At 46.4% G+C, this 19,801-nt stretch overlaps 1 protein-coding gene across 1 annotated transcript in view; it reads right to left on the reverse strand.

Annotated features, from left to right (window-relative positions):
* Window positions 1-19,801, reverse strand: part of LOC126293389 (solute carrier family 46 member 3-like) — a 479,007-nt gene that overhangs the window by 224,708 nt on the left and 234,498 nt on the right. Inside the window, exon 3 of the mRNA XM_049986599.1 lies at window positions 14,734-14,935. Within this exon, the coding sequence (XP_049842556.1) occupies window positions 14,734-14,935 (202 nt within the window). The remainder of the gene's footprint in view (window positions 1-14,733; window positions 14,936-19,801) is intronic.

Raw genomic sequence — 19,801 nt, forward strand, 5'->3', positions numbered from 1 at the left:
GGAAAACGGTAATGGGTAAAGGAATGAATGGGGAAGTACGATAGTAAGTAAATTATTATTCGTAAAGTAGTTATAAAATTTTATTGTAATCAAATAAGAAACTTACAAGAACATCATTTTTTGACATACTCTCTTTACAGTGGCCTGGTATTCATGTCGGGAACAAGCCGAGATGGTGTTTCTGTCCGGATAGGCAGATGGAAACAGTCGAGAGGCAGCAAGTCTGAACCAAAACAAGTACCTTCACAGACACCAACCATATCACACGACATTTCAAGCACTTTTTGGGCGTACGTGTGATCGTGGATACTTTTAGACAGACGAACATGCAGGGAGGCAACGGACTAGATCCCACAGGACATAGAGACGAACCCCAGTACAACCTCCAGGCAAGTGGCCGGCCAATACGGTGTAAGCTAAATCACGATTATGTGCATACACCATGGCAGCCGCTACTATCCCTAGTACCTGCAACGAGTGCAAGGATTATCAAGTGCGGATATCTTGCTACGGCAAGGATTTTGTCGATGGTTTTTGCACCAGGCTACCACAATTATGGGATTTCTGTCATAAGTCGCCTCTACTGATGAAGCAGCCTTTACCGGAACTGGCATCATCAGTCAGCATAACCGTCATCTGTGGACAGCAGACAACCATCGGGGAGTGGTTGAAGCGTCTCAACAGCATCGGTTCAGCATCAGTGGGCAGGGATTCTTGGTGTCCACATACCTGGACCTGTTGTTATTCCACAACGCCTCACCGAAGGAATGTACCTGGACGTCCTGTGTATTACTCTGCCTCGGCTGCCTGAGAATGTGCCTTTGGCAATACGACAGGTTATGTGATTTGTGCATGACGGAGTTCCGCCCTACATCCTCATTACAGTTCGGCGACACAACAGTGTCTTCCTCAGGTTAGATAGGACGTGGAGATCCCGTAGCATAGCCCGCTAGATCACCGGACTTAAACACCCTGGATTTTTGCCTCAGGGTGCATCTGAAAAACGTCGTATATGCTGAATCAACCTCCTGATGTTGACACCCTTCACCTGCGTGTTCACAACGGCTGTGAAGCTGTTCGGAAAGGGGCCGGAACGTGGGAAAGATTTGTTGTCGTTGGATGCACACTGTCAATTTCCGGTCAGGAAACTACCCCTGTACTTTGTCGGTTTCATTAATGTTTACCCTGTATACAGGGTTGCCCATTGATCGTGACCGGGCCAAATATCTCACGAAATAAGGGTCAAACGAAAATACTACAAAGAACGAAACTTTTCTAGCATGAAGGGGGAAATCAGATGGCGCTAAGGCTGGCCCGCTAGATGGTGCTGGCATACGTCAAACGGATATCAACTGCGCCTTTTTAAATAGGAACCCTCATTTTTTATTACATATTCTTGTAGTACGTAAAGAAATACGAATGTTTTAGTTTGACCACTGTCGTGTACATAGTTCCGCGTAGTCAGCGCGTACACAACTTCCCCACTAGAGTGCGCCCCGCTCAGCACAACAGCGCAGGCGCAGCGCTCGTCCGTCTCCCCACTACGAGATGGCGCTGCCTTAGAGACGGACCAAATTCTGCTTCCGCCGATCTGCGTATTAATATGTAACGCAGCCAATGAGACTGCTGCTACGGTGGAACCTTTTCCCCTCGTGGGTCACACTCGCGCAGTGATACCTCAACGCACCAGGTATTATAAGAGTGTACAGACCTCTAATTAGTCAGTCTGCATTAGTCTGCATGAGTCTGCATTAGTCTGCATTAGACTGTACCAGTCTACAGTCAAGTTTCAGTCTGCGCCTAATAAGATTACCATATTGCTGCACATAGCCATGAAAAATAAATGTATAGACACTTTGTCAAGTATCAGAGATATTTGAGAATAAGATTAACGTACCAAGACCAAAGGAACTTCAAATTGTCAATTGTAAATAGCATCCAGAACCAAGTTAAGTTATTTTTATGCTTGTTATTATTTTAATAAATGTGTGTGAAAATTAATCAAATTGATCACCATCAATCTGTTACTCTAAGCGTGCAAGAGGCATTTCTATCATCTGACCTAACAGAAGAAGATAAACACGCCTCGATAAGACCACGAGACATATTGCTGACACTCGCCTACTTCGTTAGAGCGACAAGTCAAATAATCTGATGGTCTGTCTTACAGTAAGCACACCACAACCACTTATTTCGCCAGATGTTCATTGAGAGTATTGTACCACAAACACATTCCCTTTGACTGTTCAGATGTCGCTAATCCCTCCCCCCCCCCTCCCCACCCTCCGCCACGCCCCCCGTCCAAAGATGTAAACAACTGTGCCCGAGCAGCGTCTATTAGACAGAGTGATTCCCATCACTCCCAGTCATTCCACCAGGAAGGAGGTACACGGCTCGTGTTGTCTGTAGTACAACCATGCCCAGACCGGCAATACCGCGGTTCGATCGCGTCCGCATTGTTACTTTGTGCCAGGAAGGGCTCTCAGCAAGGGAAGTGTCCAGGCATCTCAGAGTGAACCAAAGCGATGTTGTTCGGACATAGAGGAGATACAGAGAGACAGGAACTGTCGATCATATGCCTCGCTCAGGCCACCCAAAGGCTACTACTGCAGTGGATGACTGCTACCTACGCATTATGGCTCAAATGACTGGAACTGATCGGTTGTTGGACCCCCTCCGTCGAATGGGCGCTGCTCGTACATGGTTGTTTACATCTTTGGGCGGGTCTGGTGACATCTCTAAACAGCAAAAGGTGATACAAGTGTGATACAATATCCACAGTCAATTTCTGTCTTCAGGAGTTCTGGGGACTGGGGTGATGCAAAACTCACTTTGATGTGTGTAATTTAATGAAAACTGTACACAGTACTCATGTAAAACTGTCAAATGAAGTTGATTGTGTCGGCTACCAAAGCTCCATGTCAAACACACACTCACGTAAACAATCAGGATGAAAATCCGTTCATCAGAATAACTAAAAGGAACTGTGGGAATCTGGACGCAAAAAACTTCGGAAATCAACCCACAGCTACAAACGAGGCTAGATCTGACAAACTGATAAAGGAAACTACCGAAGAATCACAAATACGTTTTAAGTGTTATAGGAACAAGTAGAGTAGAGCGTAGGACCACAAATACACCAAAGTACGACACAAGGCGCAAGTGTCTTTAAGTTACCGACAAGGCTAATATGGAACGATTAACCCAAACTTGGTAAGAAGGATTGAATTGGATAGAATTAAAATGAAAAGCGTTATGAAAATAAAATTACTGATATGGGCCACCCAAACCACCTTCTATGCTACGATGGTTACAGTACATGCGAGGTAAATACACTCCTGGAAATTGAAATAAGAACACCGTGAATTCATAGTCCCAGGAAGGGGAAACTTTATTGACACATTCCTGGGGTCAGATACATCACATGATCACACTGACAGAACCACAGGCACATAGACACAGGCAACAGAGCATGCACAATGTCGGCACTAGTACGGTGTATATCCACCTTTCGCAGCATTGCAGGCTGCTATTCTCCCGTGGAGACGATCGTAGAGAAGCTGGATGTAGTCCTGTGGAACGGCTTGCCATGCCATTTCCACCTGGCCTCAGTTGGACCAGCGTTCGTGCTGGACGTGCAGACCGCGTGAGACGATGCTTCATCCAGTCCCAAACATGCTCAATGGGGGACAGATCCGGAGATCTTGCTGGCCAGGGTAGTTGACTTACACCTTCTAGAGCACGTTGGGTGGCACGGGATACATGCGGACGTGCATTGTCCTGTTGGAACAGCAAGTTCCCTTGCCGGTCTAGGAATGGTAGAACGATGGGTTCGATGACGGTTTGGACGTACCGTGCACTATTCAGTGTCCCCTCGACGATCACCAGAGGTGTACGGCCAGTGTAGGAGATCGCTCCTCACACCATGATGCCGGGTGTTGGGCCTGTGTGCCATGGTCGTATGCAGTCCTGATTGTGGCGCTCACCTGCACGGCGCCAAACACGCATACGACCATCATTGGCACCAAGGCAGAAGCGACTCTCATCGCTGAAGACGACACGTCTCCATTCGTCCCTCCATTCACGCCTGTCGCGACACCACTGGAGGCGGGCTGCACGATGTTGGGGCGTGGCTACTGTAGGAGATCGCTCCCCACACCATGATGCCGGGTGTTGGCCCTGTGTGCCTCGGTCGTATGCAGTCCTGATTGTGGCGCTCACCTGCACGGCGCCAAACACGCATACGACCATCATTGGCACCAAGGCAGAAGCGACTCTCATCGCTGAAGACGACACGTCTCCATTCGTCCCTCCATTCACGCCTGTCGCGACACCACTGGAGGCGGGCTGCACGATGTTGGGGCGTGGCTACTGTAGGAGATCGCTCCCCACACCATGATGCCGGGTGTTGGCCCTGTGTGCCTCGGTCGTATGCAGTCCTGATTGTGGCGCTCACCTGCACGGCGCCAAACACGCATACGACCATCACTGGCACCAAGGCAGAAGCGACTCTCATCGCTGAAGACGACACGTCTCCATTCGTCCCTCCATTCACGCCTGTCGCGACACCACTGGAAGCGGGCTGCACGATGTTGGGGCGTGAGCGAAAGACGACCTAACGGTGTGCGGGACCGTAGCCCAGCTTCATGGAGACGGTTGCGAATGGTCCTCGCCGATACCCCAGGAGCAACAGTGTCCCTAATTTGGTGGGAAGTGGCGGTGCGGTCCCCTACGGCACTGCGTAGGATCCTACGGTCTTGGCGTGCATTCGTGCGTCGCTGCGGTCCGGTCCCAGGTCGACGGGCACGTGCACCTTCCGCCGACCACTGGCGACAACATCGATGTACTGTGGAGACCTCACGCCCCACGTGTTGAGCAATTCGGCGGTACGTCCACCCGGCCTCCCACATGCCCACTATACGCCCTCGCTCAAAGTCCGTCAACTGCACATACGGTTCACGTCCACGCTGTCGCGGCATGCTACCAGTGTTAAAGACTGCGATGGAGCTCCGTATGCCACGGCAAACTGGCTGACACTGACGGCGGCGGTGCACAAATGCTGCGCAGCTAGCGCCATTCGACGGCCAACACCGCGGTTCCTGGTGTGTCCGCTGTGCCGTGCGTGTGATCATTGCTTGTACAGCCCTCTCGCAGTGTCCGGAGCCAGTATGGTGGGTCTGATACACCGGTGTCAATGTGTTCTTTTTGCCATTTCCAGGAGTGTAGTATCGTAGCCGGCCGGAGTGGCCGAGCGGTTTTGGGTGCTGCAGTCTGGAACCGCGCGACCACTACGGTCGCACGTTCGAATCCTGCCTCAGGCATCGATGTGTTTGATGTCCTTAGTTTCGTTCGGTTTAAGTAGTTCTAAGCTCTAGGGGACTGATGACCTCAGAAGTTAAGTCCCATAGTGCTGAGAGCCATTTGCAGCATAAATACAGAGTTACCAGAAAATGACTCACTGATTTAAAAATTAAATATTTCGAAAACAAAAATCGATAGAGGAATGCAGTAAACGGTATGTTTATTGTGAAAGCTGTAAGAGGTTTATACAGCAGTTTGAAATAATGGTTACAAATTTGCTAACAGATGGCGCTGTAATCGCCATACATAATGCCTAGAATAAATAGTGAGCCGAAGCCCAGAGCGATCAGTTCCACTGTTGAAACGTGAAAGGAGTTTAGCCTACCGAAGGAAGAGGTTAAAACCATGTACTCCATTGAACAACACGTTTTTCTGGTGCTAGAGTACCACAGGTTAGATGAGAGTCCTACGGCAACAAGGCGAACTTTTCAAGCACGATGCGAAAACCATTCGTACGCTCTTCGCAAAATTTCAACGAACAGGCAGCGTAACTGATGATCTACTGGTGCATGTTGGCAGCAAGCAAACCGCAGTTACGCCTGAAAATATCGCCACAGTTTCTGGAATTATTCAGCGAAATCCAATGTCATCCGTCCGTAGAATTGCATCTGAGACTGGTTTGAAGCGTTCCAGCACGCAGAAAGTACTGAGAAAGAGCCTACACATGTTTCCATTCAAAATTCAAACGCACCGGGCCATACCCGTACAAGCTGTGCAACAAAAGGTTGCCTTTGCTAATCAGATGCTCGTAATGATTGATAGTGAAGGATTTGATGTTGGATGCGTCTGATTTACAGATGAAGCACACTTCCACCTGAATGGATACGTGAATAAGCAGAAATGGCGATTTTGGGGTTCCGAAAAGCCATATCGGTGTGAAGCGAAACCCCTGTATTCTCCTAAAGTTACTGTGTGGGCTGCAGTATGCAGCAGAGGCATTATTGCCCTTTTTTCATTCGAGAAACGGTCACTGGTGCTCGTTACGTTGCAATTTTGGAACAATTTGTCGCCACACAGCAAGCGTTAGAGGATCGACCAGGTACTGAATGGTTTATGCAAGATGGAGCCCGACCACATCGGACCGAACAAGTGTTTCGCTTTCTTGAGGAATACTTCGGGAATCGAGTCATTGCTTTGGAATACCCCAATTTTACTGGTGCACGCATGGATTGGCCTCCATATTCGCCGGAGTTGACTCCCTGTGATTTTTTTTTTTTTTTTTTTTTTTTTTTTTTGGCAGAGTGAAAGACACGGTCCACCCGAAGCATCCCGGCACGCTGGACGAGCTTGAATCGGCGATCTCTGTGGCATGTGAATCCATTTCGGTTGAGACACTACGAAACATTGTGATGTGATTGTTTGCAAAGATTGTTTTCATTCGATTATTTCACATATGTATGCTGATATGAACTGTACAGCGTACAGCGCCATCTGTTAGCAGCTTTTGTAACTATTATTTCAAACTGCTGTACAAACGTCTTACAGCTTTCACAATAAACATACCGTTTACTGCATTCCTCTATCGATCTTTGTTTTCGAGATATATTAATTTTGAAATCAGGGAGCCGTTTTCTGGACACCCTCTAGACTCGTGGTAAACGACGGTAATTTAAAAGTTAGCTAGCAAACACGACACTGGTGAAGCATACACAAAAGCAGTGTCCATGTACAATTAAATAAATAAACTACCTGTAAAGTTGCAATAAAAGTTTTACAAATTTTAAAAACGTTAAAAAATTACATACGTCTGTGTGAAAGGCAGAATGCTGTGACACTGGAGTATTAAATCCACGCTCAAAAGCCAGACAGTTATGCTGGATGTTCATAGAGGTTAACAGAAACTATATTTGGGTGCGTACAAGGTGGTCATGGGATAAAACACATTATACACCATACAAAAGACCATAAACAGAAGGTCCGTAACCAATGCTGCACACTGAATAGGTCTTTTACGTTAGAATACGAGAATACAATGATACAACAAATTATTAGAATAGTAATGCTAAGACAATGGAGTGACGTTCTGACTGGAATTGTTAAATCATAAAATGTCTGATTCTTGCTGATTAGCTGATCATTAAGAAGAGTACCACTATGTTCACGTGAGCGGATAGCACATCACATCTCTTCTAATAATTTTTCCCCTTTTCGGCCGCCCGGAGGAAATGCCTAGAGGCGGCAGTTACTTTTAGGCGCTGTGGCGTTTAATACAGAGATGTACAGAGATAGGTCATCTGTAGATTCTGATGAGTGAGTTTTGCGAGGATCGAAATATGCGACATAAATGGCCGTATCTTTCGGCCGCGTTGGCTTAAGAAGCTCAAATTTTTCACACTTCACTGGGAGCGTAGCTTCCCAAAATGTGTTCTGCGGAACGTGAATAAGGCCGCCGCAATGAAGTATTCGTATCAAAATCTTAAACATGTCTGCGAATCAGCAACTGTGTAAATCTGGAAGAGGTTGAAAAAATTAACCAACGAGTCGCAAACCAAAGATTTATTAGCCCTTGACCTAGGTTTCGATATTACTAAAAATATTTTTTTCAGGACGAGTGGCACTTGTTATATCACACGAGACAAAAGCCTTTGTTTCGGTCATGATGTACACTTAACTTACGCAGACTATTTTATCCTGTGACTCCCGTAATAAGTTTATGTTCACAAGAGCCTCTAGCAGTGGTCATCTACCAGGGAGCATTCGTTCTGAAGTAGGCTACACATAATCTGGCTGCTATCTGAAGACACGGCTTGGATTAATTCTTGTTTTTGTCAATTTTATATGCGACAAGTGCCGTTCAGTTTCAGCTAATCTGATGTACCATCATCTGATGCAACAAGGCCCACTCGTTCAGAAGATGAAATTTTTGGAAATATCGAAACCTAGGTTAGGGGCTTGTTTTGCAACTTGTTGGCTGATTTTTCCGACATTTGATGATGCTAAGTATATTTATTCATTATGATGTCTGTGTTATTAGTTGTGACCTAAATTTCAAGTAATCTCTGAATAATTCAGATTTCTCCCATTTAAAAAAAATTGACCTTCAGAATAAACCAAGGTGTTCCGTCAAAGTGCCAGGAGCGTCAAAGTGTTCCAGCAGAGGAAAAGTTTTGGAAGCTCCGGTCTAGAGTAAATTTCATGTGCATGGGTGAGAAAGCATTGTGTACCGGGTGATCAACAAGTCAGTATAAATTTGAAAACTCAATAAATCACGAAATGATTGACACACTTGCTTGGAATGACATGGGGTTTGTATCAGAACCAAAAAAAAACAAAAGTTCAAAAAATGTCCGACAGATGGCGCTTCATCTGATCAGAATAGCAATAATAAGCATACCAAAGTAAGACAAAGCAGAGATGATGTTCTTTACAGGAAAAGCTCAATATGTCCGCCATCATTCCTCAACAATAGCTATAGTCGAGGAATAATGTTGTAAACAACACTGCAAAGCATGTCCGGAGTTATGGTGAGGCATTGGCGTCGGATGTTGTCTTTCAGCATCCCTAGAGATGTCGGTCGATCACGATACACTTGCGATTTCAGGTAACCCCAAAGCCAATAATCGCACGGACTGACGTCTGGGGACCTGGGAGGCCAAGCATGACGAAAGTGGCGGCTGAGCACACGATCATCACCAAACGAGGCGCGCGAGAGATCTTTCACGCGTCTGGCGATATGGGATTGTTCTAATAAAACCCCGTGTCATTCCAAGCATGTGTGTCAATTTTTACCTCAATATCTACATTATTCCGCGGTTTATTAAGTTTTCAAATTTATACTGACTTTTTGATCACCCGGTATATCTGAGCGCGGGACGTGGACTCTTGCCCGGTATTTACCCATTGGGATGTGGAAAACAGCCTAACAACCACATCCAAAATATTGGGTCCCGCAGCCCTTGCCGATAAACCGCGAGACGGACTCGATCAGGGTGAGGCTCACCCTCCCATATCCCGGAAGCGCGACATTAGCGCGTTCGGCTATCCGGTCTGGCGCATCGGTGCAGTAAACACTGCATGTGTGGCGCTCAGAACCGCGTCCCCCTGTGCTCCAGTTACGTGGCGACAGGTGTGGCAGAGAACGTGACAACCCCGCAGCGGAACAGTTTCCTGAGAGATTCCGCGGAGATTGGCGGCGCCGGAATGTGAAGCCGGATCCGGCTCGCAGAGGCTAAGCCGACGCCTTTCACTGCCGTTGGGGCGATCGGTCGCTTTCACTCGGCACAGATCCACCGAGGTCTTGGGCGCCAGTAGGAGGAGACGAAGCCGCGTAGAGCAGCCGAGGCTGCGCCCGAAGACAGGTTCGATTACCAGAGACCACAGCCAAACCACAAGAAACTATGTGGTGTAAGGCGCCCTGCACTAGGATAGTATGAGAGGAATGTACTGCTCCCAACAAGTACACTACTGGCCATTACAATTGCTACACCACGAAGATGACGTACTACAGACGCGAAATTTAACCGACAGGAAGAAGATGCTGTGATATGCAAATGATTAGCTTTTCAAAGCATTCACACAAGGTTGGCGCCGGTGGCGACACCTACAACGTGCTGACACGAGGAAAGTTTCCAACCGATTTCTCATACACAAACAGCAGAGCAGTTCACCGGCGCTGCCTGTTGAAACGTTGTTGTGATGCCTCGTGTAAAAGGTCGGATTGTAGCCCATTGCGATTGCCGTTTATCGAATCGCGACATTGCAGAATATGGAATCAGCGGGTTCATGAGGGTAATGCGAAACGCCATGCTGGATTCCAACGGCCTCGTATCACTAGCAGTCGAGATGACAGGCATCTCATCCGCATGGCTGTAACGGATCGTGCAACGACGTCTCGATCCATGAGTCAACAGACGGGGACGTCTGGAAGACAGCAGCCATCTGCACGAACAGTTCCACGACGTTTGCAGCAGCATGGACCATCAGCTCGGAGACCGTGGCTGCGGTTGCCCTTGACGCTGCATCACAGACAGATGCGCCTGCGATGGCGTACTCGACGACGAACCTGGGTGCACGAATGGCAAAACGTCATTTTTTCGGATGAATCCAGGTTCTGTTTACAGCATCGTGATGGTCCCATCCGTGTTTGGCGACATCGCGGTGAACGCACATTGGAAGCGTGTATCCGTCATCGTCATACTAGCGTATCACCCTCCGTGATGGTATGGGCTGCCACTAGTTACACGTCTTGGTCACCTCTTGTTCGCATTGACGGCACTTTGAACAGTGGACGTTACATTTCAGGTGTGTTACGACCCGTGGCTCTGCCCTTCATTCGATCCCTGCGAAACCCTACATTTCAGCAGGATAATGCACGACCGCATGTAGCAGGTCTTGTACGGGCCTTTCTGGATACAGAAAATGTTCGACTGCTGCCCTGGCCAGCACATTCTCCAGATCTCTCACCAAATGAAAACGTCTGGTCAATGGTGGCCGAGCAACTGGCTCGTCACAGTACGCCAGTCACTACCCTTGATGAACTGTGGTACCGTGTTGAAGCTGCATGGGCAGCTGTACCTGTACACGCCATCCAGGCTCTGTTTGACTCAATGTCCAGGCGTATCAATGCCGTTATTGCGGCCAGAGGTGGTTGTTCTGGGTACTGATTTCTCAGGATCTATGTACCCATATTGCGTGAAAACGTAAAGGCATCTCAGTTCTGGTATAATATATTTGTCCAATGAATACCAAATTATCACCTGCATTTCTTCTTGGTGTAGCGATTTTAACGGCCAGTAGTGTAGCTACCAGGGGCCACGTGAAGTGGACTGGCCACGTGAAACAAACAAGAAAAGGAGATAACAGTCTGAGATTTACAGGAAGGATCGTAAAGTAATGTAACTCATCCAATTAAAGAGGTGGCTCAGCAAACACTCGCTCTAAAGAAGCCTGAGTACAAAGTTGTTGCGATTTTCGTGGCCATTTGATGGCTTCTGTGTCGGGTTGTTCGGCCGTCGTTTGTTTGACGATTTCACTGACACTTCACAAGTTCAAGTGTGCGGCATGTCCAATCTGCAGCCGCCAGCCCGACCTTAGTCCACCACCGGCATTGGAGGGTGAAGCTTTGAGAATGTCAGACCATTGTGTTGGCGAAACGACAGAAAAATCGTTAATCAAGCGTCGGTCGAAGATCCTGAAACAACAGCCAGAAGGCAATACGTCACTTGTGTTTTTGTCGAAAGTGGCACTTAATGTGCCAGACGTTTCCTGGTGCGTGATAATTATTTTGCCATTGAGCCGTGTATCGACTCGTGCTACACCTTGTGTTTAGATTGCATTGGTTTTCCTTTTCTTCCCCAGACATGTTTGTGCGTGTGCCGTCGGATGTGTGGATCCTTGCCATCGGAGGTCATGTACTGCCTGTTCGAGCATAATTGCAAGTTAAGTTCGTGGACGGTTTAATCATTAAGTAATAATTTTGTGTAATCAGCGTCTGTTCTGCCTTGTGGCCTCCGGCGACCGGGTTTCCTGTCCCCGGTACCGGTGTAATTGAAGAAAGTGATCTTTCGTCCTCCTCTCGTTACTGTCCGATAGGAGGTGTAGTTTTGGCAGTTTAATTGTTTCGCTATTTTGTCGTGGGTTATGAATAAATTCTTGCTTCTTGTTGGTTGATCATGTGGTCGCTGATTCAGGACTGTGTGGTGTAATGTTTCCTTGCACGAGGTTAGCTCTAATTCCGTCGGCAAGTTAAGCCATCTTATAACAAGTTTTCGCTGACTAAAAGTCGGTGCAGTGACCAGCCTGAGAGTGGCAATTGTGTTTACGGGCGTATTTAAATTGGTCAGTATTCTGTGTAGCCTGAACATCCCTGAGTGGCTGATTTGTGGCTGCCTTATCTGTTATGTTCCAATGATATTCCAGGACACTTTTGTTAAAAAAAATTTTAAATTCCAAGTGTGTAAATTCTTTTATTGACATTAATCGTGTGTTTGCTGAGACCTGTTTAATTTTTTTTTAATGGCGGCGTTGGAAGCTTCACTACCTCATCGTACTTTATTAACAAAGTTCTGTATTTACTTTAGTAGCCTGTTTACTCATCGTCATCATCATCATTTAAGAGTGACTGGTTATGCCTTTCAGCGTTCAGTCTGGAGCACAGTCCCCCTTATAAAATTCCTCCATGATCCCCTATTCCGTGCTAACATTGGTGCCTCTTCTGATGTTAAGCCTATTCCTTCAAAATCATTCTTAACCGAATCCAGGTACCTTCTCCTTGGTCTGCCCCGACTCCTCCTACCCTCTACTGCTGAACCCATGAGTCTCTTGGGTAACCTTGCTTCTCCCATGCGTGTAACATGACCCCACCATCTAAGCCTGTTCGCCCTGACTGCTACATTTATAGAGTTCATTCCCAGTTTTTCTTTGATTTCCTCATTGTGGACACCCTCCTGCCATTGTTCCCATCTACTAGTACCTGCAATCATCCTAGCTACTTTCATATCCTTACCTCAACCTTGTTGATAAGGTAACCTAAATCCACCCAGGTTTCGCTCACATGCAACAAAGTGGGTCGAAAGATCGAACGGTGCACAGATAACTTAGTCTCGGTACTGACTTCCTTCTTGCAGAAGAGAGTAGATCGTAGCTGAGCGCTCACTGCATTAGCTTTGCTACACCTCGCTTCCAGTTCTTTCACTATGTTGCCATCCTGTGAGAATATGCATCCTAAGTACTTGAAACCGTCGCCCTGTTCTAACTTTGTTCCTCCTATTTGACACTCAATCCGTTTATATTTCTTTCCCACTGACATTAGTTTCGTTTTGGAGATGCTAATCTTCATACCATACTTCTTACATTTGCGATCTAGCTCTGAAATATTACTTTGAAAACTTTCAATCGAATCTGGCATCACAACTAAGTTATTCGCATATGCAAGATTGCTTATTTTGTGTTCACATATCTTAATCTCACCCAGCCAGTCTATTGTTTTCAACATATGATCCATAAGTAATATGAACAACAGTGGAGACAGGTTGCAGCCTTGCCTTAACCCTGAAACTACTCTGAACCATGAACTCAATTTACCGTCAACTGTAACTGCTGCCTGACTATCTATGTAAAGACCTTTAATTGCTTGCAAACGTTTGCCTCCTATTCCATAATCTCGTAGAACAAACAATAATTTCCTCCTAGGAACCCGGTCATACGCCTTTTCTAGATCTATACAGCATAAACAGAATTCCCTGTTCCACTCATAAGACTTCTCCATTATTTGCCGTAAGCTAAAGATCTGGTCGCGACAACCTCTAAGAGGCCTAAACCCACACTGATTTTCATGCAATTCGTCCGCAGCTTATACTTGCACTTTCCTGTCGACAATACTTGAGAAGATTTTACCCACAACGCTGATTAAAGAGATACCTCTGTAAATGAAATTTCCTGGCAGATTAAAACTGTGTAACCGAGCGAGACTCGAACTCGTGACCTTTGCCTTTCGCGGGCAAGTGCTCTACCATCTGCGCTACTGAAGCACGACTCACGCCCCGTCCTCACAGCTTTACTTCTCCCAGTATCTCGTCTCCTACCTTCCAAACTTCGCAGAAGCTCTCCTGCGAACCTTGCAGAACTAGCACTCCTGAAAGAAAGGAAATTGCGGAGACACGGCTTAGCCACTGCCTGGGGGATGTTTCCAGAATGAGATTTTCACTCTGCAGCGGAGTGTGCGCTGATATGAAACTTCCTGGCAGATTAAAACTGTGTGCCGGGCCGAGACTCGAACTCATTGAAATACATTCAAATACAGTGGAATGTCAGGTCTTAAATGGCTACACAGGATAATTGAAATGGCGTGGGAGTCGGGACAGGTTCCACCAGACTGGACAAAAGCAGTAATCCCGCCAATCTTTAAACATGGAAACAGAAAAGATTGTAGCAACTACAGAGGTATCTATGTTTACTAATATTCTTTAATTTTTTTAAATTGTTGTTTTGCTATAAATTATTTGATTGCCGTTAGCGGCGTGTTTAAGAGGCTGTTTATTGCCGTACTTCCAGTTTCTGTAAGATATGAATAAAACATTTCTGTGTGAAAATCTCAAGGCGAAAGTAAACTACTAGAAGTTTGGCCCCGTTTCCCAACTTCTGGTGTGGCTCAAATGGTTCAGATAGCTGTGAGCACTATGAGACTTGACTTCTGAGGTCATCATTCGCCTAGAACTTAAAACTACTTAAACGTAACTAACCTAAGGACATCACACGCATGCCCGAGGCAGGATTCGAACCTGCGACCGTAGCGGTCGCGCGGTTCCAGACTGTAGCGCGTAGAACCGCTCGGCCACTGTGGGCGGCTGTGTGGCTTGTAGTAACCGTAACCACTGTGTGTGTACGAGCGTATCAGATGTTCAGTGCTGACTGGTGCACACAGTGGGGGCTGACCTTGTCGTGTATGAAGAAGAATCCGTAGGTGATGCTGGAGGTGTAGATGCAGGCGGAGGTGAGGAAGACGCCGTAGAAGCCGATGGCCCTGAGCAGGACGCCGGACAGCGCCATGCCGATGGGAACCCCGAGCATCAGGCACACGTTGACCACGCCGATGCGAAGCGTCCGTTCCTCCGGAGTCGTCACGTCCCCCATGTAGCTGCGAACACACACCGCCGGTCAGTGCACGGGTACACTGAACAGTGACAGCGCTGCAGGGTACGACACGCTGTTACAAAAAGGTACGGCCAAACTTTCACAAAACATTCCTCACACACAAAGAAAGAAAAGATGTTATGTGGACTTGTGTCCGGAAGCGCTTAATTTCCATGTTAGAGCTCGTTTTAGTTTCGTCAGTATCTACTGTACTTCCTCGATTCACCGCCAGTTGGCCCAATTGAAGGAAGGTAATGCTGACTTCGGTGCTTGTGTTGACATGCGACTCATTGCTCTACAGTACTAGCATCAAACACATCAGTTCGTAACATCAACAGGTTAGTGTTCATCACGAACGTGATTTTGCAGTAGGTGCATTGTTTACAAATGCGGAGTTGGCAGAAACCGATTTGATGTATGGATTAGCACGGGGTAATAGCCGTGGCCCGGTACGTTTGTATCGAGACAGATTTCCAGAACGAAGTGTCCCGACAGGAAGACGTTCGAAGCAATTGATCGGCGTCTTAGGGAGCACGGAATATTCCAGCCTATGACTAGCGACTGGGGAAGATCTAGAACGACGAGGAAACCTGCAATGGACGAGGCAATTCTTCATCAAGTTGCCGATACCCCTAATGTCAGCGTCAGAGAAGTTGCTGCTGTACAAGGTAACGCTGACCACGTCACTGTATGGAGAGTGCTACGGGAGAACCAGTTGTTTCCGTACCGTGTACAGCGTGTGCAGGCACTATCAGCAGCTGATTGGCCTCCACGGGTACTCTTCTGCGAATGGTTCATCCGACAATGTGTCAATCCTCATTTCAGTGCAAATGTTCTCTTTGCGGATGAGGCTTCATTCCAACGTGATCAAATTGTAAATTTTCACAAACGACATGTGTGGGCTGACGAGAATCCGCACGCAATTGTGCGACCATGTCATCGACAAAGATTTTCTGTGAACGTTTGGGCAGGCATTGTTGGCGATGTCTCGATTGGGCCACACGTTCTTCCACCTACGCTCAATGGAGCACGTTATCATGATTTCATACGGGATACTCTACCTGTGCTACTAGAACATGTACCTTTACAAGTACGACAGAACATGTGGTTCGTGCACGATGGAGCTCCTGCACATTTCAGTCGAAGTGTTCGTTCGCTTCTCAACAACAGATTCGGTGACCGATGGATTGGTAGAGGCGGACCAATTCCGTGGCCCCCACGCTCTCCTGACCTCAACCCTCTTGACTTTCATTTATGGGGGCATTTGAAAGCTCTTGTCTACCCAACCCCGGTACCAAATGTTGAGTCTTCGTGCTCGTATTGTGGACGGCTGTGATACAATACGCCATTCTCCAGGGCTGCATCAGCGCATCAGGGACTCCTTGCGACGGAGGGTGGATGCATGTATCCTCGCTAACGGAGGACATTTTGAACATTTCCTGTAACAAAGTGTTTGAAATCACGCTGGTACCTTCTGTTGCTGTGTGTTTCCATTCCATGATTAATGTGATTTGAAGAGAAGTAATAAAATGAGCTCTAACATGGGAAGTAAGCTTTTCCGGACACATGTCTTTCTTTGTGTGGGAGGAATGTTTCCTGAAAGTTTGGCCATACCTTTTTGTAACACGCTGTATACAACACAGCACTCAACAAGTCAACTCTCTGTAAGAAATTAAAACCGTGGTGCAAACTGGATTCTAAATGAGGACATACCACTCCTAAGGGCAATGCCATACAGGGTGAAAAGGATGTAAGCCCACAAACTCTGGGAGGTTGTAGGGGACATCAAAACAAATATTTTTCCCCAATGTCATTTTTTCCTGTGAGGATTATTTATACCGGTTGAGGCCGTATTACGCTCTTCAGTTGTAGCCAACTGCTGTCCACCAGTGTAGTACTGCATTGTCTCTGTTTACTAAAGTGCGTGTTATTTACGACGGCCGCCGAGTTTAGGTTCGTTCTGCGCATCTGACGTCACAAAACACAGTCAGCGAATGAAGAGAGAACGACGCTGCCAGAGATCGACTGCAGTGCAGAGCACGGACGAGAGGTCTTCAGTTTTAGAAACTTTCATTCATAAATAAAGTAACTGAACAAAAGCAATGTCTTGATAGCAGACTCTCTTTTATAGAAAGTTTGGAAAAATCATTCTTTATACCAGTTGCTTCATGTTCTATTAATTAATTAAACTAAACAAGCCATAATCCTCCTAATTCAGGCGATAGCAAGGAAAGGTGTTTGTATCATTCTCACTAACCGCTTTTTCGCAATCGTGAGTAATTCATAGTGATACCAATAGTGTTTGTCAGTATTTTGCGTGGTGTTTTGAAGTCCTCCAGGAACTGTATTGAATGATGAACTGCGTTAGCGTAATGGTTAAAATGTATGGATGCTAAGTGGAAAATTCTGAGTTCAAACCTTGTTCCGGGCTTAATATTTTCTTTATTTAAAAGCAATATCAAAGTGTCTTACTTCAAGAAATTTTATTCGTTTGAATGCAATTTTTTTAAATTTCTAGTGGCAACTAAAATCGACCGTACAGAAAGTATACGCTATGGACTTTTACCTCTAGAAACTCTTCAAAATTTCGTGCAATGGTTTACTTCATCTAATGGTGCACGATAACTGCGTTGAACATCGAAACAAAATTAAGTCATTTATGGGAGAGAGGGGGGGAGGGGGGGGGGAAGGTATCAGTCAAGAAGATGTGTAAAAAATCAAGTTTTTGGGCTGAATAGTTTTTGTGAAATCGAATGATAAAGTGTGTCAAAGCAGTCGGAACACCGTGTGTCTGCAGAGGCGAGCAGTGCAGTGATGACAAAATCGCGTACAGCGCGGAATGCGGGGAGCACGTCTCTGTAGCAGCGAAAGGCTTAATGCGGCCGTTGTGGCTTTACTTCATAAACTGCGCGCTCCCCCCTAAACGTAAGTTTGCCAACTATACTATGGCGCTGCTTCTCTTGGCGCGTACAACTGGCAAAGCAGCAATCTCTCGCGTCTGGGCGGGCATGCGCGAACCACCAAGAGAGAAGAATTCAACTACAATGGAGTGATACATCTGGGGTGAGCACAGTGATATGGTTGGTGCGTAGTACGTAGCGCAACACAACGGACGAGCTGCACAGCGGGTTCATCAACAACAGTATCCTAATCGCCGTATCCCGCATCATAAGACCTTTGTTGCTCTGTACCAACGTCTGCGTGAGACCATCAGATTACTTGACTTGTCGCTCTAACGAAGTAGGCGAGTGTCAGCAATATGTCTCGTGGTATTATCGTGGCGTGTTTATCTTCTGCTGTTAGGTCAGACGATAGAAATTCCACTTGCACGCTTAGAGTAGCAGATTGATGGTGACCAACTTTAAACAGAACTTGATTAATTTTCACAGACATTTATTGAAATAATAAAGAGCATAGATATTACGCAACTTGATTCTGGATGTAATTTATAATTGACAGTCTGCAGTTCCTTTGGTCTTGGTACGTTAATCTTATTCTCACATATCTCTGATACTTGACAAAGTGTCTATACATTTATCTTCATGGCTATGTACAGGAATATGGAAATCTTATTAGGCGCAGACTGAAACTTGACTATAGACTGGTACAGACAAATACAGACTAAAGCAGACTAATATAGACTGGTACAGACTGTTGCAGACTAATGCAGACTGACTAATCAGAGGTCTGTACACTCATTATAATACCTCGCGTGCTCAGGTGTCATTGCGCGAGTGTGATCTGCGAGGAGAAAAGGTTCTACGTTAGCAGCAATCTCATTGGTTGCGTTACATACGCGGATCGGCGGAAGCAGAATTTGGTCCGTCTCTAAGGCAGCGCCATCTCGTAGTGTGGAGACGGACGAGCGCTGCGGCTGCGCTGTTGTGCTTAGCGGGGCGCGCTCTAGTGGGGAAGTTGTGTACGCGCTGACTACGCGGAACTATGTTCCCGCTCATCAGTGCTGAGCCGTGCGTGGTTCGTGTTCACACCATCATGTATTTTACACCCTGTTTCTAACGAACTTCCACCTCACTATTTCAATTTAAATTACTGCTGCCACTGCTACGCTGCTTTGCTGAACGTGACGGGTGCTAGCAGCGCGTTTCGATATATCCCCTCTCATGGTATCTTTGCTCTACTGCTATTCTACATCTACATCTACATGGGTACTCTGCAAATCACTTTTAAGTGCCTGGCAGAGGGTTCATCGTATAGCGCGCGGAAAGAATGAACACCTATAACTTTCCGTACGAGCTCTGATTTTTTTTTATCGTGGTGATCGTTTCTCCCTATGTAGGTCGGTGTGAACAAAATATTTTCGCATTCTGAGGAGAAAGTTTGTGACTGGATTTTCGTGAGAAGATCCCGTCGCAACGGAAAACACCTTTAAGTGATGTCCAGCCCAAATCCTGCATCATTTCTGTGATACTCTCTCCCATATTTCGCGATGATCCAAAATGTGCTGCCCCTCTTTGAACTTTTTCGATGTACTCCGTCAGTCCTATCTGGTAAGGATCGCACACCGTGTAGCAATATTCGAAAAGAGGAGTGACAAGTGTAATGTAGGCAGTCTCCTTAGTAGCTCTGTTACTTTTTCTAAGTGTCCTGCGAATAAAACGCAGCCTTTGCTTAGCCTTCCCCCACAAAATTTTCTGTGTGTTCCTTCCAATAAGGTGTTCGTAATTGTAATACTTAGGTATTTAGTTGCATCTACGGCTTTTAGATTAGACTGATTTATCGTGTAACCGAAGTTTAACGAGTTCCTTTTTGCATTCATGTGGATGACATCACATTTTCGTCATTTACGGTCAATTGCCAATTTTCACACCATTCAGATATCTTTTCTAAGTCGTTTTGCAGAGTGTTTTGG

Source organism: Schistocerca gregaria, chromosome 10, assembly GCF_023897955.1.
Source record: "Schistocerca gregaria isolate iqSchGreg1 chromosome 10, iqSchGreg1.2, whole genome shotgun sequence".
NCBI classification, from domain to species: domain Eukaryota; kingdom Metazoa; phylum Arthropoda; class Insecta; order Orthoptera; family Acrididae; genus Schistocerca; species Schistocerca gregaria.